Raw genomic sequence first — 23,745 nt, 5'->3', positions numbered from 1 at the left:
TTATTTTATCTAGTAGGTATTTACTTATTTAGCTTTAAAATATTTTAAATAGAACTGAGAATGAAAGGAAGAACCCTAAGGCACAACGAGATGTTTCTCAAAATACTTCAATCTGGGGCAGTCAATAGAATCAAGTTAAAAAACCAAACAAGTGCGAGTTGGACTCGCCCACCGAGGGTTTCGTACTTTTTAGTATTTGTTGTTATAGCGGCAACAGAAATACATCGTCTGTGAAAATTTCAACTGTCTAGCTATCACGGTTCATGAGATACAGCCTGGTGATAGACAGACAGACGGACAGAGGAGTCTTAGTAATAGGGTCCGTTATTATCCTTTGGGTACGTAACCGTAAAAAGATCGGCAATCAAAGTTCAGGGCAGCATACCACCTGTTTTGGAGATTGCCTGTGTCCAGCGGACTTTCGGTGATATGATGACTTCTGGTGTGATGATGTGAGGAATAAGGTTCTCCGAGCTCCAAACGATGAACTGTATAGGCGGTGCAGCCGCTAGCCATACACACTAGGGTACGCCTGCGCAGTTTTGCCTGTACAGTTCAACTGCACAGTCGAAGATGGTTAGAAAACTGCACAGTCGAATGCCACATACGCTACGTTTTACCCGTGCAGTGCAGTTGGCAAAACTGCGCAGGCATACCCTAGTGTGTATGGCCAGCTTTAGGCGAGCTGTGTACATGTCAACACATTTACATGTAAGTAGTTAACATTGTAATAAATATAAATATATTGACATATTATAAAATAACCTTTGTGTGTAAATTCTAGGATGGTATTTGTAGTTATGTTTCTATTTGGCCCAATGGTTGACTGGTTGCCTCAAGGCATTAAGTCCGGCTTTTGTACGTTTCACTTGTTTTGTGCAATAAAGGTTAAAATAAATAAATACCTAAATATAATAACTACCTACTAAATACCTTTGGAACGTTAACCTTTACCGTTTGCGGCAGCGCCCAAAGTGCCCGATCACGTTTTCATACCAACCACACAGCCTGGAGCTGTGACGAGTGTGACGGTATTATAGCAAAATTGACTTGCATTCCTAATGTTATTTAGTTATTGCCATACTGCCCATATTCCTTAAGGCGCCGTGAGTTCAGGTCCTTCTCCGAACGCAACTCGCTGTGCAATAAGCGGGCGGCCGTGCGTATTGTTTTTAGGCTTCCGTACACAAAGGGTAAAAACGGGACCCTATTACTAAGACTCCGCTGTCCGTCTGTCCATCTGTCTGTCTGTCACCAGGCTGTACCTCATGCACCGTGATAGCTAGACAGTTGAAATTTTCACAGATGATGTATTTCTGTTGCCGCTATAACAACAAATACTAAAAAGTACGGAACCGTCGGTGCACGAGTCCGACTCACACCGTACCTCAAAAGGAAAAAACGGAACCCTTAGAGGATCACTCGTGCGTCTGTCTGTCTGTCTGTCTGTCCGTCTGTCACAGCCTACCCAGGTAGCAAAGTAACGTCAGCGACGTCGTAATGACGTCATGATGACGTATAAATGATACCTGGGTATTTTCTCCAAATCTACTGGACCAATTAAGTTCAAGTTTCAACATAATGTCTTCGGACTATATTACCCCGAAAACCTTTGCAGTGAGCGCGACCCACTGGGTCAGCCGCATTCGAGGAAAGCCAGTGCTGTCAAACTGGTTTAACTTGGCAGACATTCTGAATCAGATTAACTAACCACTTTATTTAACGTACACAATGTCTAAATGGAAAAGTAATGTCTTCAACTTCAAATTGATATTTGGTACACATAATATGTAAGTTTGTGACCCAAAGACGGACATGTAACGTAAACAAATGAATTTTAAACACTTTTAGGGGTGAATGAGAAAATTAAAAAATAAAAATTTTCAAACTATATTGTGTTATATATCAAATGAAACAGCTCCTTGTGAGAATTTCAAATATAAACAGTTTAGAAGTTATTCAAGAAAATAGGCAAAAAATGACCAATCCCTTATCTCAGAAACTACTGGATCTAAAATTTTGAAAAATATACACAAAATAGTTCTTCACCTATAAATGACAGGAAAACCTATTAGAAATGTGCAGTCAAGCGTGAGTCGGACTTAGTTATTGATCCGACCCCTACGGGTTTTTTAAAGACATTTTACTCACATTTTACATAAAATAATACATTGTTAAAAATTGTGTAATGGACTGAACCCTTGGAACGCGAGTCCGCCAAGTGCGAGTACCTACTACCTGAGAGCTTTTATCGATTTAATTATCCTCCACTGAAATGCTATGATTTATACGCTACTAGCGGGAATCCGGTCGAGATGTAGGTACCAGCAGCGCTGACGGCTCACCGCACCGCTCAGGTGCATTCGAATCACGTCACAGTAGTAAAATAATAAAACTTTGTCCTTCAAGTCAACGTTTTGAATAAAATGCAAAACGTGTCTGGGATGCAGCCAAAACTGCGGCACGGTCGCGCGTCGTCGCCTTGTTTGCTTAGCATATTTTTTCGCTATCTTCGCACACGTTAGATATGTTTCAATTGAATCAAACATCTGCAGGCGTATTCTAATTTTAATTATAGGATATGAATTCGATCGGCATTACATATGGATCGGATCTACCAGTGTCAAAAGTGTCATTTCTTCAACCAAAAACGTCACTTTTGATACTGACAGAGCGATCTATATCGAATCCAGATCGAATTCATATCCTATAATTAAAATTAGAATACGCCTTCTCATCGTTACAATTGCTTCTAATTCAGACGTGTTCCCGCAAACTTTCTCGTAGTGTAAACACAGGAACTCTGGCAAACAAAGAATAAGCATCGGGGTTTTTTGTTATTTACGCTCATTTGTATCACTTCTGGTAAGTTCTTTATCGGTTTCGGCGGGCACGGGATGTTTCCGCGGGTAGCTCCGGTCCGCTAAAACTTGGGATATAAATTTAGTCTCGAGCGGACATGTTGTTCGTCCAAAGGCAATAGGCGCGGATCTGCTAACATAAATTACCAGACAACATTCGTCTCCAGTTTATCTACAGCGGGTCTTCCAATATTTACATACTACTTGCTGACTTTTGCTACATTTGCACCGTCCCGCGTAAGTTACCAAGTTATTTTTCTTTAGGAAATCGTATGTGTAAATAAATAGCTATAGATTTTAGCTGTCTCTGTCTAGGTAAGGTATACCTACCTATAAATCGGGCAGCATATAATAAATACGTATGTATAGGTATACCTACGTGCCGACCGTGCCGTGTTGCTACTAGGTACCTACGCTACGTTGTTTTCGAGGTAGTCTTCATATTTTTGATTTTCGAACCTTTTATTTTTGGTATACACTTTATTGTTACCTAATAAGTAGTTTATTTCTCTTAAAAAAAAAGTACAAAACTACGGTACAAAATAAAATAAATATTTTACGTCATTGTAAGTTTACCTGTTTTGCAATTAAGAAAATGTGTGGTCAATATATTTTACTTCTAGCCGGTGCTGCAAAATACAGATAATTTGTATGAACAAAGAGCGGTACCATAAGAGTCGCAGTCTTTCAGCCGGGCCACCTCATTAAATGTTGTTTGAATAGAGGGATGAACCAACTGCCGGATCCGGTAGAGTCGGCAAATACAATCGACTTCGATCCAATTCAATTCGCCCTTAGTAAAATAGCGGTGACAGCTAGCGTAGTCATTTTTGTAAAATAAAAGTTCTTCGTTTCATACGTATCGTATTTCGTATTGCAAATATCTATGCTGTGGTTGTAAACATCTGTGCCGCTTTGCTATTATTGACCATGGTTACCTATTATTTTAAATGAGGTTTCAAATTAAAACGGCGTTTTTGTAGGTATGGAATAAATATATAAAAATAAATATTATAGAACAATCTTACACAAATCTATTTAGGCCCACAGTAAGCTCAGTAAGGCTTGTGTTGTGGCTACTAGACGACTATATATATTATATACGAATTAAAAAAAAAATGTACGTAGAACAGATTCAGAACTCAGGAACAAATTCGAACAGGTTTGAACCCGCGGGACCTCCTGCTTCACAGGCAGGGTCACTACACTACCGACTTGGCTAATAGGGGGTCGTTTCGAATTAGGCCGCAATAATAATTGAATTACTACTATCTTGTTTATTTCAGCCCAATATAATATAATCTTCAGCCTAGGGGCTCTCGTTAATATATTCAGTATTTGTTGTTATTTGATTATTATTGTTGACATTATATAATTGTATATATATATTATGTTTGCATGCCAAATTATTGACGATCATCAATATAAGCCCCCATTCAGGGGATGTGTATTTTTTAAATTAAGTATGTTTAATTTAAGTTCCTAGAGATACTCGTAGTTCGAAAAATGTATACATGTTTATGATACTGACTATGTATTAACAGTATAAGTGTCTTGGCGTAGGTCGCTGTAAACTTATACTTGTGTTTGTTTGAATAAAGAATAAAGAATAAAGAATTGAGTGTAAAAATATTTTTAGTATAAATAACCTAGCTTTTAAGTAACTAACTAACAAATTTGGAACACCGTGTCTGAATAAAGAAATTCTTAATTTATTTTTTAATATAAAAATATAAATTCATATAATTTATTACCATGAAATAAATAAACTAAACTAAACTAAACTATTGGAACATGTCAAATTAAGTGTTACGCAAAAATCTCATGGAAACATGTGTCCATTTGGTCCTTGCTGTTTTTCTGTCTCTCCCTACTGTAACCCGAGCATCGGCTTAATAGTTCCAGACAGCCGCCAGCCGCCACAAACATCGCGACCATCTCCCTGGCAAACAGTCGCCCATTCACGCACATAACGCCAGTCATAAGACCGCACAAAGCTCCTTCACGTGACGATGGGGCGCTCGACTGTTGACAGCTGCAGGGAGTAGGTATCGGATGTGGCTCAAACAGATTTGCCGAGAAATATACAGGCCAATTCGAGTTTTAGTTATTAGATCTGTTTAAAATATGATACTGATCTGTCAGGGTCAAAAGTGACGTTTTTGGTTGAAGTAATGTCACTTTTGACACTGACAGATCAGTATCATAATTATTGGAAACAGATCTAATAACTAAAACTCGAATTGGCCTGATAGTTAGAAATTCGTCTCAGGCACCTGAGAAGCTCTTTCCTGTCATGCAGTCTGGAGTTACTGATCATTTTGTACAAAACGTTTTCAAAATTTGCTGTTAAATAAATTCTAATCATAATGGAACATACAGGTATAATGCGAAAACTCACGGTCATACATTTTAATATGATTGTTTTTAATTTAAAAAAAATCATACATACACTATTGATTTGATCTGATATGATATAATACCAAATCAAGTCATGCCAGAATAGAACATATCTTCTTTTCTTAGGTAGTGTCTTTTTTATTTAAAAAGCAGAACAATACAATTATAGCTATCATGCTAATCTCTTTGCCTAACGATTCATGGGCTCAGGCTGAATAGAATGGGACGTCCGTAGAATTCCCCTGCATACATTTCAGTACTCCAGTGATGCGACTACTGCCTACAATCGGAACTTACTAAGCATTCAAATGCTTTCAATACGCTCCGCTATGCCAGACTGGACTTTGAACAATAGATGCCAATCTACACAGAAATTCGGCTTGACGAGGTTCTATACGTACAAATGTAGATGCTTGAGTGTGTCGCCAACACGCCAGATACAATTGAAGCCGTCGCCTGCAGAAGTGATAAGTCAACAGATGGACGCGAGTGGTAATTGCATGAGACATCGGGACCTTAGGTAGGCGCCCTAGTTCGAGACAAATGTACACTTCACACGATACGACAAATAATAGTATTTTATATTTCTCAAGCTACTTTTTAAAGCAGTGAATCTAGAGATATTATAAGTTTATGTGCAACTGCTAAAGCCATGTAAATAAACACCAGCCAAGTGCGTGAGTACATCGCACTATGAAGGGTTTAATCTCTTCGTAGGTATTATACGAAAAAACCGCTAAGTACATACGAAATAAAAAGATATACCAGCAAAAGGGCGTATCTTCCCGGCACTTACGTTATTTTAATAAGAAGAGAAGTTTAGTGGAGAAACCTCATTAATGAGTCAACCGATCATGTTCAAAATAATTTTCCTGAAAAGTCAAAAGTTATGGTGGAGGATACATTATTTTCGACTTTCGGAGTACATAATTATTTTATTCTTAAAAGTATTTATTTCATCCAAAATTATTTTAGAAACTAACCTTATTCTTAAAGACCTATCAGTCACATGTTGATATTTACTAAAAAAAAAAAACACTTTTAGTTACATAAATATACGGAGTGTCCCTTAATAAAATATTAACGTAAAATAAAATAAAATAAAAATCGATTAATAATCTTAATAAACTTAATTGCGGCTCCCAACATACACCCATGTTACAAATTCCATTAAAATATAGGTGTACCTTATAGTTTCCGAGATAAATGGCTGTGACACACTGACAGACGGACAGATGACGAAACTATAAGGGTTCCGTTTTGCCATTTTGGCTACGGAATCCTAAAAACGACAAAAACGAAACACCATAGATTTCGACCACGCTAATTTTGTCCGACTTTGCACGTTTATCAGTGATAAATAGACAATGTATGGCCGAACATTACGTAAAACTTGGCAGGCGACTTAAAGTGGTGGAATGATTATTTGCAGAAACATAAAAACAGGTCAAATGAACTTGTTGTAATTGTTTATAAAAGTTTACTTTTTTTGATCTACCGTTCAAAATTTTGGAAAAGAGGTCCCTCTTCTCTGATAATTGTGTGGACTTTCAGTTTATTATTTATGATTTGGTCCGAAAATACTCACTTTATAAAAAATATTTTATAAACGCAAAAAAAAATGATCGCCAGACCTCTATCAACTATCAACATAGCTATACTATACTTGCCGCAATACCAATTGGCTGAACTGGCGACTGAGATCATAATACTCCTCCTTCTCCTCCTCCTCCTCGATCCTTTACCTTTGTTAAGACCAACCAGGAGTGAAAGAGATGGCATTATGATCTGACTTGCCACTTAGCCATATCTCGCCGCAAAAGCGACAAGATATTCCATCAGAACCTGTTCTGTTTTATCAGTCGATAATTGAAAACAAAATAAGAACATCTTACAAAAGAGGGCTAAGGTTCTCATCTTTACCTTTTATTATTTCGCCCGAGCATCAACGCGCCGGAAAAAAGGGAACTAATAATTACGCCGCATAACGCACAGCTATGCGGATAGCCGAGCTTCACGAATTCAATATACTACCCAACACATCTCGGAGCAAAATAATGCCGCGTATGTGTACCTGATGGTCTATATTGGCATTCCTAAGATAGATAGATCCAAGCATTCGATGATAGCCCCTGCTCCTAAATAATGAATCAATTATTTGTATATCTTCTTTGTGGAACTGTAGGCCTCAGTCTGTGGTCTTAGTCGGCGGACGCTGTTTTTGTGCTTCTAAAATAGTTATTTGTTATACAAGGGTGCAAAGTTGTATTTTACCCGCGAGTGTGGATTAAGGCAAATAATACATATTTATGAACTCGACTGCAATCATTTTTAAATGAAAGAAAAAGTAATTATTGATTATTGTTGTTCTAAAAGGTGTGCAGAAAATGATAATTATTATGTACAAATTACGTTTAAAATACAATAACTAATAATCTTAAATACTATTGATTTAATATTATATAATTTTAAGACCGTAACTAACTGTTTAACTGATGTATTTACATTTTATAACTAGGTATAATATGTGGTGTTCAATGCCACAATGTTGACAAAGCCTATTACAACCTGGTATGCGGCCGTTGCAATAAAAAACTATTTTCATTTAATTTATCCATACGAGGAAATGAACAGGTACATTACCATCAGGTCCACTTTAATGGACAATATAATCAGTCCATATGCAAAACGGTCCGCGGTCTATCCCATTTGTTCGGGCAAACAATCCATTGCACAAATCCGATACCGATTTTAAATTTAACATGTTTGCGCAATTGTTCACTACCTCTATAATTGTTATTGTTCAACACATCAACTTGTATGTTTTTGCGGCTTAAGGACGTATTGAATTTGCTTTATCGTTCGCCAGCTTTTGATCAACTAATGTTTTATTTTATTTTATATACATATTAGTTCTGAAATAAAGCAGATCTAAATTTGCTGTATTTAATAGTAATGTGTGTATGTACATCATCTTAGGTTACGAAGACATTAGCTTCTTCACATTTTTATTATTAGATCAGTATTATAATTTTATTTACAAAGCAAGCGGGATAAAAAATGACCTTGATATCAAATAGTAATTTATTGTCGTAAACCGGTTATGGATTTGATATATAATATCCATAACCGTTTTATGAATAGCCGTCCTTTTGGCAATTATATTTCTTTACTTTGGTACGGTTACGTATTCATTTGATATAATTCATTTAATAATTTCACTTATTTTTGTTTCAGGTACCGCCACAAGTTACGATAGTGTATCAAAATGAGATCACATGACAAACAAGCAACTTTGTTTTGATCGTCTACTCTGAGATACATCGTTCGCTTTGCCATGGATCCAAGACTCATTATTCTTTTTGGCGTGAGCGCCCATTTATGTAAGATTTTTATCTTCTCTTACAACATACGGCACACATATATATACATTATATATATACTAATTTGGATTTAAAATAAGTTTATTATTGCAGCGCGCTTTCATATTATTCATTATTATATTTGGTTTCATTTGGCGTTATTCATAAACGTCCAGCGTCAAGTAGCGGAATTATCAGTACTACTACTCGACACTTATAGCTAGATGTCACTTGTGTCGCGACTGACGAAAAGTGTATTGATCAATAATTTACAACTAATATTATAAGCAATAGGAGTTGTTGAAAATAGAGTTAAGAATCATTGAGCATTAAATTTTCCGTTCGTCGCAACGAGTAGCAGTACTGATAATTCCGCTACTTGACGCTAGATGTCGACTACGAAAATAATACTCTTTTTTTATAATTAAATAAAACTTAAAAGATTCGGGTCGCCATAACTTTCCTAAATAGATACTTAATAATAAATGTAAAATTCTGGACAAGATTAGCTCAGCACCGGGACTAGTGGCGTACTATTCTAGTACAAAGAGTTTTTCGAAACTTATGTAAGTACGAAATATCATTTTGATATTTACCAGTCGCTTTTCGGTGAAAGAAAACATCGTGAGGAAACCGGACTAATCCCAATACGGCCTAGTTTACCCTCTGGGTTGGAAGTTCGAAGGTCAGATGGCAATCGCTTTCGTAAAAACTAGTGCCCACGCCAATTCCTGGGATTAGTTGTCAAGCGGACCCCAGGCTACCATGAGCCGTGGCAAAATGTTGGGAGAACGCGAGGAAGATGGTAAGAGGCCTGATATGATGAGAGCAGTGTGCGATAAAGGGCTGATATGATGATGATGATGATGTAAAAAATACCCATTAAACTGCAGTAGGTAAACATGTTGTAAATACGCACGTTAACGTGTTAATTAAAACGATAATTCACGGAACATTTCACATGGCCCAGATTGCGAGTATACTTATTCAAGCGTAACAATATTTCGATTATTAAATATGAATAGCAAATAAATAGTGCTCTTACCATACACGTATATTTCCTGATAGGTTTACAGGGAAAGGAAGGTAAGCCTGCAGAACAGGAGAGACGGTCTACTGAAAAAAGCTAATTTATTTAGTCGAATATCTATGAAAGCTGAATATTTATGTAATTACAGATTAAATAGGGGAGACCGTTTTGTTTGAGTTTGGCAGAGGCTGTTCATACCAGTTCCAGTTCATACTGTTAAAATCATATTTATCAATTTTATTTTAAAACTGGATACCAATTGAAAGCTTATTGATAAATTCGTTTATTTCATAAGGCTCCATGTCACTGACAGCAGCTAATTAACTCAACAAAAATATTGATTAACGCAGCATATTTTTCTTTTTAAAATTATAACTTGCTAAAAGACGAAATTAAAAACTACATTTCTAAATCGAGCTGGCGTTTGTTATCGGTTAAAATATTTTACTGCCACTAGTTTGCTATATATTGTTTAAATTCATAATATAATTTATAGATGTGTGTCAACTTACCTCAGCATCTGTTTCAAGTTACCTATGTATTAGGAGAGTTAAAACAGATCGGATTGATGCAGAAAACAAATGTTTTGAAATAGTTCCAAATACATTATGGTGTTTCTGTTTTGGGTGGTAAATGGTTATGAAATTTGCTATCAGATGACTTCGTAAATCTAGCTTCTAATACAGTTATGATAGAAACAGTAAAATTTGTGTCAACTCTCCTTGGTCTCCCCTAATATCTGTAGTAATACGGCGCGATTCGGGAAATGAATTAGAGATTCACTAGATATGAAATAGTAAAGATATGTGACTTTCCACGGCAAAAGGTACCTTATGGCGGCTGTCGCTGGCGCTTACTTAATTATTGTGGCGAGCGCCATCCAATATTAATTGGAGCGGCGTTAATTAATAGCGTAAATTGTATGTATATTACCCATAGCTATGCCCCTACGTTTGACTTTAAAACAGTTTGGCGAAAACCAGATTTCATACAAATTTTTAAATGCTCCTAACTCTTATAATAATTAAAAAATTAATAGGGGCATAGCTGTGGTTGATATACAGCAAATTGTGGCAAAAATATTTCCAATAATGTAAATATCCAAAGAGGAGAATGTGAACTACGTTTGTATGAAAAGACGATTTCGCGCGGGTCCTTCACTTTCGTCTTAAATACGTATTCCTGAGACCCAAAAAAGCAAAAAGTACCAGGAATGTGATAGGAATTATGGCTTACTTTTTTCGAGTGTTGACTGCTAATTACTTGAAAATTAAATTTTATTTACAGACGATCACTTAAAATAAATATTTTTTTGATTTACGATAATTTTTGCTTAGTGTTCTTTCTCACTTTGATGTCTGTAAATTAAAAAATAAAACCCTAATAAAATTTAAAAATACGGCATTGTAGTCTGAAAACAAGATCAGGAATACACGAATTATAATCCTTTACGATCCTCTCAAGCACTCTGCCGAGTAAACAAACATGCAAAGCTCGTAAAAAGGGTGAATAAAGCTTACGGCGAATTAATAAATACGCATGAACAGATATGTTACTCGTATATATGTCTTATAAAGAGAATCGAACCGTTTACTGCTTAGGAAGCGACGTTACTACAGAATATAAAATGGCGGAATATATAAAATATATATTTTGAAATAAAACGAATGCAGTCCTAATTTATGTCGACCTCATTCCATACTTAATATTAAGGCGCCATTATTATTACTTTAGACGATTTAGGGGGGGCGCGAACATATATATTTTTCTTACTAGGGGTAGGGCCGTTTTCATAGTTCTTACGTAAGATCACAAAGATGCGATTTTTTTTAATTTCTATGAAATTATGACATTTAAAATAATATTTCCACACTATGCTATCAAACACGGTGAAGAGTTGGATTAAACGGGCTCCAGTGCCTTTGTAAGTACAAATAAACATTAAAAAATGTTTTTTTTTTTTTAATAAACACTAAAACAAACGTGTACTTATTTTTTCCTTTACAATCTTACGTAATATAGGGGGGATTTCTTACATAGAGGGAGGGGGTCAAAAACTGTCAAAAATCGTACGTAATAAATGAATGGCGCCCAATAGTTATAAGTAGGTATAGCCTAAGATATTAAATCAAAAAATATAATGGCTTACGATACGAGTATGATGGTACCTATATTTTGCTAGGTATTAAAACCTTAGTTTCGTTCCCATGAAAATTAATTTCCTCCGTGTAATGCAAAAATTAACCTTACTGACAATTCTAATTCTAATAATATCTTCCCGATAATAATTTATTTAATACATGCGTCCTATTGCTGGGCACATGGCTCCTTTCTTGCACGAGGTACTCTTTTGAACTAAGTATAATCGCATACTACATACTACTTACATTAATGTCGAAATGCCTAGCGTCTAACAGACTTGTATATTATACTTACATTTGTAAGCTAAGCGTACAATCTAGGCAATTTTCAATTACATTAGATTACGTTTACGTATTCCTTTGTACCGAGATAAGGAGGTCTTTCTAATAAACGACGTAATTGTTATACAGGTTAAACACTCCACGAAATGGTATCACACATCGTGGCTCCACGTGTGTGTGGGTACACAATGTTTGGAGTTAAGTAATTGAAAGTATAAACATCACAGCGCTTGAGGTTCCCGATCCGTATCTGAGGCAGACTATCTCAACCCACTTGCTGGCAAATGGCCCGGAAGGAAGAGCTCTAGACACAATCCTCGTTGAATTTGTTACCTTTTGGCCTCGGAAACACAACTTACATATAACTCCTATACTACCGTATGGTATTCTAAGTACATAAGTTGTACCTACTTTGCACAACTTTAGCTATCGCATACGGAATTTCAAATACAAATATACGTTCGTTAAATAGCTTATTGGCACTCTTAACTGTATTTTTTATTACTTAAGTATATGAATTCGAATATAACAAAGTAACACACATATAATAAAACTATGAAATCGGATTATATCGCGTATATTGAATTTATAATACATCCCGAAAACATTTTTGAAACGTCGGGATGTATTATATAGTACAGCGGGCAGATGGCCTAAAACACTGTACAGTATACTACCGACAAGTGGTATCGTTGTGTTCGGTAGACTCTACTGAGTACGAAATAAGAATAAGAGTGTGGGGGGATAACTGTGACGTCACATAATCGGCAGTACAAAGTTTTTAACATTTTTATTTTAAACATACCATGTGGGGTACATCGTACATCGAGAGTTGATTACAAATATATAATATAGTCTAACATTTTCACTACTTGGTCTAACAAATTATTAGAAAACGCTCAAAAATTTCACAGTCCTGAGTTGATTTTGAACTGCTCTAAATTGAAAATGGCTGAATGGATTAGCCCAAAATTTATATACAATGACTGTGAATATCCTCTACATTATATCTAAAAATAATTAAACCAAAAATAAGAAAAGTACATAAAGTTGAATATCAGTATAATTTTCTGGTTTAATGTATCAAATGTATGTATTTTGGTATAGTATAACAGAAAATTATAGTGTTATTCAATTTGATGTATTTTTCTTATTTTTGGATATATCTGGTTAATTATTTTTAGACATGATACAAAGGATATTCACAGTCATATTGTATAATATTTGGACGAATCCATTCAGCCGTATTAAATTTAGAGCAGTTCAAAGTCAACTCTGAATTGTGAAATTTTTGATCATTATCTAATAATTTGTTAGATCAACTAGTGAAAATGTTAGACTATGTTATATATTTGTAATCTACTCACAATGACCTTTCGTTTGATACCCCACATGGTATGTTTAAAAGAAAAAAGTTAAAAACTTTGTACTGCCGATTTGTGACGTCACAGTTATCCCCCCCACACTCTTAGAAAGTGACAAGTTTTTATTTCGTACTCAGTAAAGTCTACCGAACACAACGATACCACTTGTCGGTAGTATACTGTACAGTTACATCAAATGGTGTTTTAGGCCATCTCGCCGCTGTACTAATAAATTCAATATAGGCGATATAATCCGATTTCATAGTTTTATGTCATGAGTAACTATTGCGGTAACCGAAGACAATATTATTACACACATATTTAACACTTGCTTTTCGGTGAAGGAATATAACGTGAGGAAACCTGAACGAACGAACGAAAAAATTCAGGTGAAGTCCCCAATCCGCATTGGGCCAGCGTGTGGACTATATTATATAGCCCAAGCCCTCTCGCGCATGTGAGAAAGCCTGTGTACAGTGGGACGTATATAGGCTGAATTATTATTACAAGTAAGTATTATTATATATATTCATAGCATGGGGATCTCATATAAATGTATGAGTATCACGTTATGATTGTAATAGTCTTCTATCTATATACAATATGCATATATTTTTTTGTTTGATATTCAAACAAATTATATTATCAAATAATTTCAAAACCGATTGTTTAGTAAAAATAAATATTAAAATCACTGACAAATAATATTTATCATCAATTCATATAAAATAGTTGTTGTTGTTGTAATAGTTGTTGTTGTAGTAGTTGTTGTTGTTGTTAGTTCGCAAAATAATAGGTTTATCACCAAATTCGAGTTACCAAAGAATGTTAAAACGATTATAATTATGAAATTACAAAATAATTATTAAACGATTAGGTTACCTATTATTATATTAACTTAGTTAGTCTATGAAAGCGCACTTACAACGCGAGCCGAGCGACTAAGGCGGTTATCACACATCCGATGTGCGAGCGGGATGTCGCTATACACGCATAGCGTTGTCTCGCTCAGACATCGGAGCGACGTGCGAATCGAATGCAGTGTGATAACCGCCTAAGGATAATTGCTCACGGTGGTTCGGCTTGTATGGAGAAAGTGACAAAATAAAAATATGGTCGTGTTTGTTGTTTAAAGATCTAATCAAAAAACAAGTAATAAATAGTTTTACTTTGTGTATTTTGTCATTTAATTTTTTTTAACTGATAACAACGAAATATATACAATATGCGAAAAACATACAATTTTAAAGCCTTATAAAAATACAAATAAAATAGCTATTTATGCAACAAGTGCGGAAAGTGTAGGAAAGTGTGTGATGTCAAGTGTGTGTGCGGAAATCATCTTTACGCACGTGTATCATACAATATTTTACTATGCATTGTGCGAGTAAATAAAAAATTATTAAAAATTAATTATTAAAAATTGAAAACAAAAAGCACTAGTGCGGAAAAGTAGTACTTTCCGCATGATATGGCTCCGTAGGAAACGGACTTTTCGAGCACATGCATTGTAAAATATTTTACAACGTATTCTTCAATAACATATTGAAACAAATAGTTTTCATTAATTGTAGTGTAAAAAATCTATATTTAACATTAAAACTTATATATTTACAGAGATGCTAACATCGTATAAATTATGCAACGCCGGCCTTCACCACTGGAGCCCTTCGTCACTTTTTCTATAATATATGACATCTATTTCAGTTTATAATTTATATACGACTACTTAAAAACACAAATCAAAATATTTTATAAAATTATTTGATTTGTTCCCAAAGTTGTGTATAGATGGCAGCACCAGTCTCTCTCGCTATATCGTAATTCCGTAAGGAATTCGTATAGGAGGTGCAAGCGCGCACTGCTTGCCCTTAGAGCTGGTCAAAAACGCCTAGTCTTAGTAAGATGGCATATAGTCTAGAAATTGGAACGGGTTCCGCCGTGGCGAAGTGGCCTAGGGGTTCAAGGCGTTAGCCCGGATTGCTAAAGACGCCGGTTCGTATCCGGCGTTCACCACTGGAGGGCTTCGTCACTTTTTCTTTAATATATGACATCGATTTCAGTTTATACTAAAACACTTGCTGTTGACGAGGTCGTACCTACCTATATATGTAAGTGTACGGCTTCTACACTATTAAACAACTCATAATATTCAGCTATTGATTGTTAAATACTGTAACCGTATTTCTACTCTTTCTTCCAAAATGTTGATAAACTTCTACTTAAACTATTAAGCCGATTATATAGACTGCTAACATTAACGTTTTCATTTCAACCTCTTCTGGTATTAGCTGTTGCACAAGTATTTGGAGAATATTGCGTGTCCTGACAATATATGAACCATCGTTAGCGCACCACAATTCAAATATGTGCATCCTCGAAAAGGTGCAGTGAAAAAAAGTACCAGAAAAGAAACAAAAATCGTCGTTTCAAGATTGGTAAAAACACAACTAAAATTTCGTACCGGGTGCTACGAAATTCGTAGAGGGCTTATAGCCTTCAGTACGGCAAGACTTGGCCGACAAAATACAATGATTCCACAACTACGCTTTATGGGCAATACGACGTATATAAAATTATTGCCTCCATTTGGCCCCGTACTTTTAAAAGCTACCGTGAATACTTGTAGTAGTAAATAACTTGGTAACATTAAGAGGTCACGTAGACAAATAGCTATGCTATTTGATATTATTAAATAAATACCATGCTAATAATACCAATCAATAGTAATACATAGTACATACCTTTGATTACAACTTCCATAATGATGCAATCGATAACAATTAAAGAATTTCGAAATATGTGCCGTCAACAAACTTTTTCTTGACCGTGTCACTGATAGCTAATTACGCGTGGTCGATGTGCTCACTTCGAGGGTCCGAAAATTAATGATCAACTTAAATAATTTAAAAACTATATATACCTATAGTCTCAGGTGGTATGGCTATTGATAATTTGCCATAGATAATCTTTACCCAAGTCACTATGGATTTCCTAGACTTATGGCCTACTTACGGGGTCACTGTAAGCACTTTCATACTGCACTTCTTCGGCGGCGCGGTGGCTCCGGATTTGTAACGACACTAGGAGTAGGACAAACAAGACCACAAGGTTACCCTCGTGCTTTTATTCGGTTTTTAGAACTATTGTATATGTCAAGCAGATTACCTATTTTAATTGAACCCTGTTGTTATTTTTTCTTAATATTAAGGTACAAATCTATTTATTTATTGACAGATCTACTATTTTAGAAACAAACAATTTTTTTTAGGACATATTTTTTAGGCAGTAAAAATATATTTGGGATACACATTTGCATTAAATTGGTAATTAAAACTTGAAGACCGTTTTGGTTAATACGCTGATAAATATTTTTGTTGGGGATATATATTATAATTTGGGCATACAAGGCAGGCATAGAGACAAATCAAAATGTTGGCGACGTAAAATATATTTGCCGTAGTAAAACTTCGAACAAAAATAAATAAGCGGTCCGTGAGCAAAAACCAGTAAATTGCCTGTTACGAATACCTACACTAGCAAATATACCTAGATGTACCGAGATTTGACTGGTCCAAAAAGACCAACTTATACTGTGACCTAAATCTGGACCTTTTTATTAATTAATAGTCGTCCTTACAGTCCGAGCTACATTCGAACAGACTTTTAAAAAGGAGGAGGAGATTCTCTATGACCAAATTGATGGCCGGGTTACAGTTTTTCAGTTTTCGTTGTGCGTACTTTACAAGTTTAACAGTTAACCGTTGATATGGTATGATGATACCAACTATTTTTATATTAGCAGTGTGCTGAACGATAAAAATGTATAGACATGAGGCGTAAATAGATCGCACCACGTCAGTGGCGCCAAAAGTCTTAATCGTAATCGTAGGGGGAAACAAACAATAACAAGGCAAAAAAAAACATTTATCGGTTTGTCGTTAAATATGAGTACCTCAAATATTTTTATCAAAAGTTAATACAACGCTAAACAGCATAACACGTCATTAAATAGTCTGAATACACTCGTATCTCGCCAATGACTTTGTTTTGCTACGACGCTACGAGTAACACCCTTTTTTAAGCCATATGAAGGTACTATTACGGATCATTTGCCGACAAATGGCTCTGAAGTAATGCCGACACTGGTTATCTTCTTTATCTCTGTGCTTTGTTTCAAGCTTTTTACATTTTAAATGTAAATAAGGACACAAGAACATGTTTTACGCATACCTACTTTAATAAATTATACAATTGTGATGTGATGATTGAACTGTTTAAGTAAGTGACTAGATTTGCATTACATTTAAGTAATCAAAATTACTTTCGAATTTCAGGTAGTATAGTTCTAGCCGAAGGACCAGTTTACGATGGTGGAGCGCCTCAGCCGCCGAGCCCACCGCCTGCAGCCGGGCAGTACCTCACCCAGACCGTCTACGGCTTTCTGGACTTCACGACAATAATAGGCAATACTGTCATGGTCTTCTCGCCTCAGTCAGCTCCGCCACCAGGTCAAAGAATTTTTCATAACCCTATGCTATTTAGAGTATTTGTTTGCATATATTTTTGCTTATACATACAAGGTACATGTATCTTGAATATAATTCTTATTACACTCATTGACAAATTTAGAGGAACGCAAATAAAAAGTTTAATTACTAATTTTGAAATTACTTTAGGTGCTTGTAATCCAGTAATTAAACTTTATTTTTGCATTCCTCTAAATTTGTCCATGAGTAAATTTCAACGAATTAAATTTTCACTTCACTTTTTAACTTGGTTCAATACTTGGATGGGTTTATCAATGATTTAATGTAGAAAATAACAAATCCCTTTAACTGCCTACACGAGTGATTTCTGTAAATAGTAAAATCTGTCACGAAAGTCGTATCAAGTAATTAAATTAACAGTATATTCTTTCATTTCAGAACCACCAAGCACCGAAAAATCTGTTCAAGAAAACATAATTGAAACTAAACCACCGCCTCCATCAGTTACAAGTGTAAAACCTGAAGCTATCAAGCCAAGCAAAATAGCGAACAAAGACAAAACTAATAAGCCCACTGGTCCTCCTGCCGTTTCCAGCGCTGTATCTGTAGTTAGCTCGAAAAAAGAAGACAAAGTATCTAATAGTCCAAAATCTGTCGCTAAAGAGCAGAAACCGATTATAACGAAAGTTGAAGTTGTAGCTGGTCCACCTAAAATTGTAGAAAGTGCAGCATCAAAACCGCCTCCCCAAAACCCAAAAATTTCTCAGTCTAGCAATAAAAAGTCGAAACCTGACGCTTCTAAAAACAAACCTGTTACATTGAGTAGCAAAGTTGAAGTAAAACATGATTCGCCACAGTCCGCTGTATATAACTCAAAAGTAAGCAGCGTCGATGAAATTAAATCGGATAACCCCGAGGATGAACCGGCCGTTTTGATCACTAACAATAATATTGGTGAACCGGAATACGATTTCCTATCGCGCCAACCATCAGAGTTTGTCGAAGAAACATACAAGGTTATCAATTTAAGACCATCCAAGGTCCCCGGCCAAAAGCCAAAGCATGGTTCTAAACATAGAGTGCACCAGCCAGCTCCTCCTCCGGATGATGACGAGCATCCACTTGGCCTCGTAACCACTCTCGGAGGGACTATAGTTAAGGATGGACTAACTACCGTACATGAGACTAGCGTTATTGGCACCTTTATATCCGGGAAATACGCCCAAGTCTTAAACAGCAACTCGAAAATATTACAATCGCCGGGTCATAGAGCAAAAATTTCTCCAAGCCAAACGCACAGAATTTTGAAAACGGTCGGACCTTCAATACCTAAAAATAATAATAGACATAACTTAGAACCAACACCGTCAAACAGCGATGAAGAAACTATTAATGGTAAACCTCGAAGGCAACCATCCAATGGCAGTTCATTCAAAAACAGACATCGCCCTCAAAGCAATTCCGACAACGATAATCATGATACTTCACCAGCATCAAGCAAAAAATTCAAAAACCGTAATTCATCGCACGCCCAACGAGTTCAAAGGTAAGATGGGTACAATACAACGGGTTAAGAGTAAAAAAAAACTCATCTGGCTACTTTTTTTTTGAAACGTTCCTTTTTTATAAATTTTTAAGGTTCCGTACCTCAAAAGGAAAAAACGGAACCCTTATAGGATCACTCATGCGTCTGTCTGTCTGTCCGTCTGTCACAGCCTATTTTCTTCGAAACTACTAGACCAATTAAGTTGAAATTTGGTACACATATGTAAGTTTGTGACCCAAAGACGGACAATGTAACGTAATCAAATTAATTTTAAACACGGGGGCCACTTAGGGGATAAACAAGAAAATTAAAAAATAAAGTTTTTCAAACTATATCGCGTTACATATCAAATGAAAGTGCTCATTATGAGAATCTCAAATATATATTTTTTATAATTTTAGGATAAACAGTTTAGAAGTTATTCAAGAAAATAGACAAAAAATGACCATTCCCTCTTCATCTCCGAAACTACTGGGTCAAAAATTTCGAAAAAAATACACAAAATAGATCTTTACCTATAGATCACAGGAAAACCTATTAGAAATGTGCAGTCAAGCGTGAGTCGGACTTAATTACTTAGTTTTTGATCCGACCGCTACGGGTTTTTTTAAAGACATTTCACTCACGTTTCACATAAAAAATACATTGTTTAAATTGTGTAATGTACGGATCCCTTGGAACGCGACTCCGACTCGCACTTGGCCGGTTTTTTCGTAAAAAGAGCCTATGTAATTGGGACCATACAATTGAATTAATTGACACATCATTACACAAAATTTACTCAGTACTTTCAACGGATACTCAAAACAAGTATACCGTTTTGGTACAGGTTAATAAATGTTTGCGTGTCAAGTTTCATCCAAATCTGTTCAGCCATTTTTGAGTAATTGTGTAACATTAGCAAACGTCCAAAGATACAACATTGTATTGTTCTGTGATAATTAAATAGTTCAGTTTTTTATTTTAATGTCAACAAAACTCACAAGATAGATACAAAATATATTTTTTAATAATGTTTGCTGAATAAATAGTCACATTTTCTGAGGACTGGTTGTGGTTACAAATTAAACAAATTACATATACTGAAGTTTATCATTTTTGTTTTAGTGAATCCGCCACTCCATCATTTTCAAACAGAAGAAAGAGCAATCGTAACTCCGGCCATAAGACTATCGTTACACCTTTAAACAACGATAATCAATCGAGACGTGGATTTAAGCCTCGTGTGCAAGCCACACCAGTTGAACAAGTTACTCCTGTTGCATCCACCAGCGTCTACAAATTCAAACTTAATCGTACCCCAGGTTCAGGGCGTTGGCAATACAAAACAAGCCCTAAACCGAAGGTTACAATCAGAAAAATGATCGGTGATGATGAACAAACGACACCCAACTCCAACCCACTCCTAGAGGACATCAATTCCAATGATGTATCATCTCAATCAAAAATCGACAATGATCTCGAGTTGCAAGGCTCTCAAAACGGCGCTAGCTCTTTGCTAGAAAACGATGCCGACGATAACTCTATAGAGAAACCTCCACCAGTAGAAACATTAAAGGTTGAAATATCAACACCTGCTGACTTTAAAGATGTTTACTATGAAATCGCTACGATTAAGTCTCCCTACACTTTCCAGGTATCATAAGTGTTAAAGAGAGGCGTTAATTAAGTTTCACATTATGTACAGTCGTAGGCAAAAATATCGATACAGACAAATGGCTCAAAAATTTGTGAACACGACTTTATTCTCTAAGGTGTCAGAGCGTATATATATATTTATGCCCTTGACTGTACATACTTTTTAACATCTTAATATATACTCTAAGAACAAATTAAATTACTTTCTATGAAAATATTTTAATTTGTGTTATTATTTCAAGTAGACGCTACGCACTACTATATTTGCTACTATTTAAACTCTAACGGAAATAAATGTCATATACGAAGGAAAACATGACCGAGGCCTCCAGTGTCCAGCTGGAATCGAACCAGCGTCCTCTGTTTACCGGACAGATGCCTGAACCGCTCGGCCATCCGGTCACGGTGGCATGGGTCGAAAATTTCCAAGTATATGACAATTTCCTGAAGGCTTGTGGCGCCCCCTGGCCATCCCTAAGGTAGAACAGTATAGTTCGACCTCCTAACCGAATCAACTCAAGTGATTAGGGGTTAGGGAAGAGAGATGGCGCTGCCATTAATACTCTAAGAACAAATTAAATTACTTTCTATGAAAATATTTTAGTTTGTGTTATCTTAATATATCTTTTTTTATTACAGGTTGGACGCGTTAAAAATACTCGTATTATCACCGTCACGTCAACGATTCAAAAACGTATCGAACCAACTGCAGTTATTCATGCACCAAGCGCTCTGAACGAACCTTTGACAGAAAATATACTGGCCACGGCATCTCCTTATGGAAAAGATCATAATTTAGATTCAAGCATAGCTACCCTGCCTGCAATAACATTAGCTTCTGATATGGAAACTCCTCCGTTAGAAACTATAACAGAAACTTTTAGCACTACACAGCACATGCTAAAAACGCATATCTTACCAGTAGTAAAAGACGTCAATTTAACACGCAGTCTAACGTTCATTCAAACCTACCAAGTCACAAGATTTGTCACAGCAACTAAAACACTGCCACCAATGGACTACTTCCAATTCATACCCAGCAAAACACTAAAGGAATTCAACAGTCGTCTCGATGAAGCTGGGTCGGAACTACACTTAGAATTAGATTTCGGAGACAGTAATGAAGATGAGGAAGGAGTTCCGCGTAGAGTTTTTCCACCAGACCTAGATCTAGCAAACATTGGATCTGATTTCGATCTTACTGAAGTTGACAAATACAGGGTGCCAGATAACCATCTGAGATCAAAGAAGGCCCACGGTCAAAGCAAGGGCAATCACGTGACGGAATCCCCAACACCCCCCACACCAGCCTTAACTCCAGAACAAGCACAACAGCTGGCTCTATTGAGGCTACTCAACCCTGCAGCGGCTGCACAAATCCCTAACGTGGTAACCACTTCCAAACCAATCCTGACATACGAGACGATCTACGAGTCCCACGTGATTCCGTTCTTCGACGGCAAAAGCACTGTCCACAGCACAATTTCTAGACCAGTAGCTACAGTTACTAAAACAGAGTACGAAATCGGCACCAGCAGTCTTCCCGCTCTGCCCCTACAGCCACTTAACCCGTTATTCCCTCAACAGTTTTCAGTAACTTCGACGCCAGTTGTCATAAACACAGAAGTAACAGCGACAGACAGCCAAATTTTGAAATTAACTTTCGGCGCGAAGACTGTGTACACAACGTTGTACACGACTAAAGTTGTGCCGACGGTGCTGACGTCGTACGTAACTTCCTCGCTGCCCGTCCAACCCAGCGCCGGCTACCAAGGATATTTCCCCGCGCCATTTGCACCTTTTCCATACGTAGGATAAATACTTAAATCTAAGAAAAGCTGTGTGTGATTTTGGACGTGTATAAATCATAGTGCAGAACTCTCAGTGCCAGTGATTATGATAACACGTAAGTTTTTTAAAACTAAACTTTAAGCGAGTGCGTCGTTGTTTGCAGTGCATGTGATAAACTATATTGCGAGTGGGTGAGCAGTAAACTGTGCAAAAGCAGCAGAATGTTGAGATTTGTGGCCTTTGTGGGAACACGAAAACTTTAAAGTTGTAAATTTTATTTTCTTATAAAGTTTCCCAGCTTAGTGCGAAGCTGCGTTCATGCGCGTGTGGTAACAGAAATAATAATGTTTTGATTTTAGAAATAATACAGCACAATGATAAAATAATCATATGAATATATGGATGTCATTTTAGTTATTGCTTTGTAAATAATGGTATTTAATAATGAAATCATTGTACATAAACCATAAATATTTGTAATTAGATTGAATTACTAAAATTACACTTATACATATGTAATTAAATCAAAAAATTTGTACTTTTGTATATTTTTGTAATTTTGCGTATAGAAATAATTAAATAAATTAAAATTGAATATGTATTTTAATTATTTAATTATTGACTAACTTCATATAAAATTCACAACAGTTATTTGTTTTACAAGGGGGCAAAGTTGTTGTTGTAAACAACAACAACTTATTAAAACTCTTCGTGCTAATATTTATTTATTTATTTATTTAATCTTTATTGCACAAAAGAAAACCTTACAGTACAAAAGGCGGACTTAATGCCATAAGGCATTCTCTACCAGTCAACCTTAAGGCTAAGCAGAGAAATTGT

General features: G+C 36.0%; 1 protein-coding gene across 1 annotated transcript in view; it reads left to right on the top strand.

Moving 5' to 3' along the window:
• Positions 1-23,252, top strand: part of LOC134741406 (uncharacterized) — a 73,623-nt gene extending 50,371 nt beyond the window's left edge. The window contains exons 2-6 of the mRNA XM_063674176.1: positions 8,499-8,644; positions 17,778-17,951; positions 18,369-19,476; positions 20,584-21,112; positions 21,754-23,252. Coding sequence (XP_063530246.1) covers positions 8,599-8,644; positions 17,778-17,951; positions 18,369-19,476; positions 20,584-21,112; positions 21,754-22,932 — 3,036 coding nt within the window. The 5' untranslated portion in view covers positions 8,499-8,598 and the 3' untranslated portion in view covers positions 22,933-23,252. The remainder of the gene's footprint in view (positions 1-8,498; positions 8,645-17,777; positions 17,952-18,368; positions 19,477-20,583; positions 21,113-21,753) is intronic.
• Positions 23,253-23,745: the final 493 nt, after the last annotated feature.

This window comes from Cydia strobilella, chromosome 5, assembly GCF_947568885.1.
Source record: "Cydia strobilella chromosome 5, ilCydStro3.1, whole genome shotgun sequence".
NCBI classification, from domain to species: Eukaryota; Metazoa; Arthropoda; class Insecta; order Lepidoptera; family Tortricidae; genus Cydia; species Cydia strobilella.
This window is presented reverse-complemented; position numbering and strand designations above follow the sequence as displayed.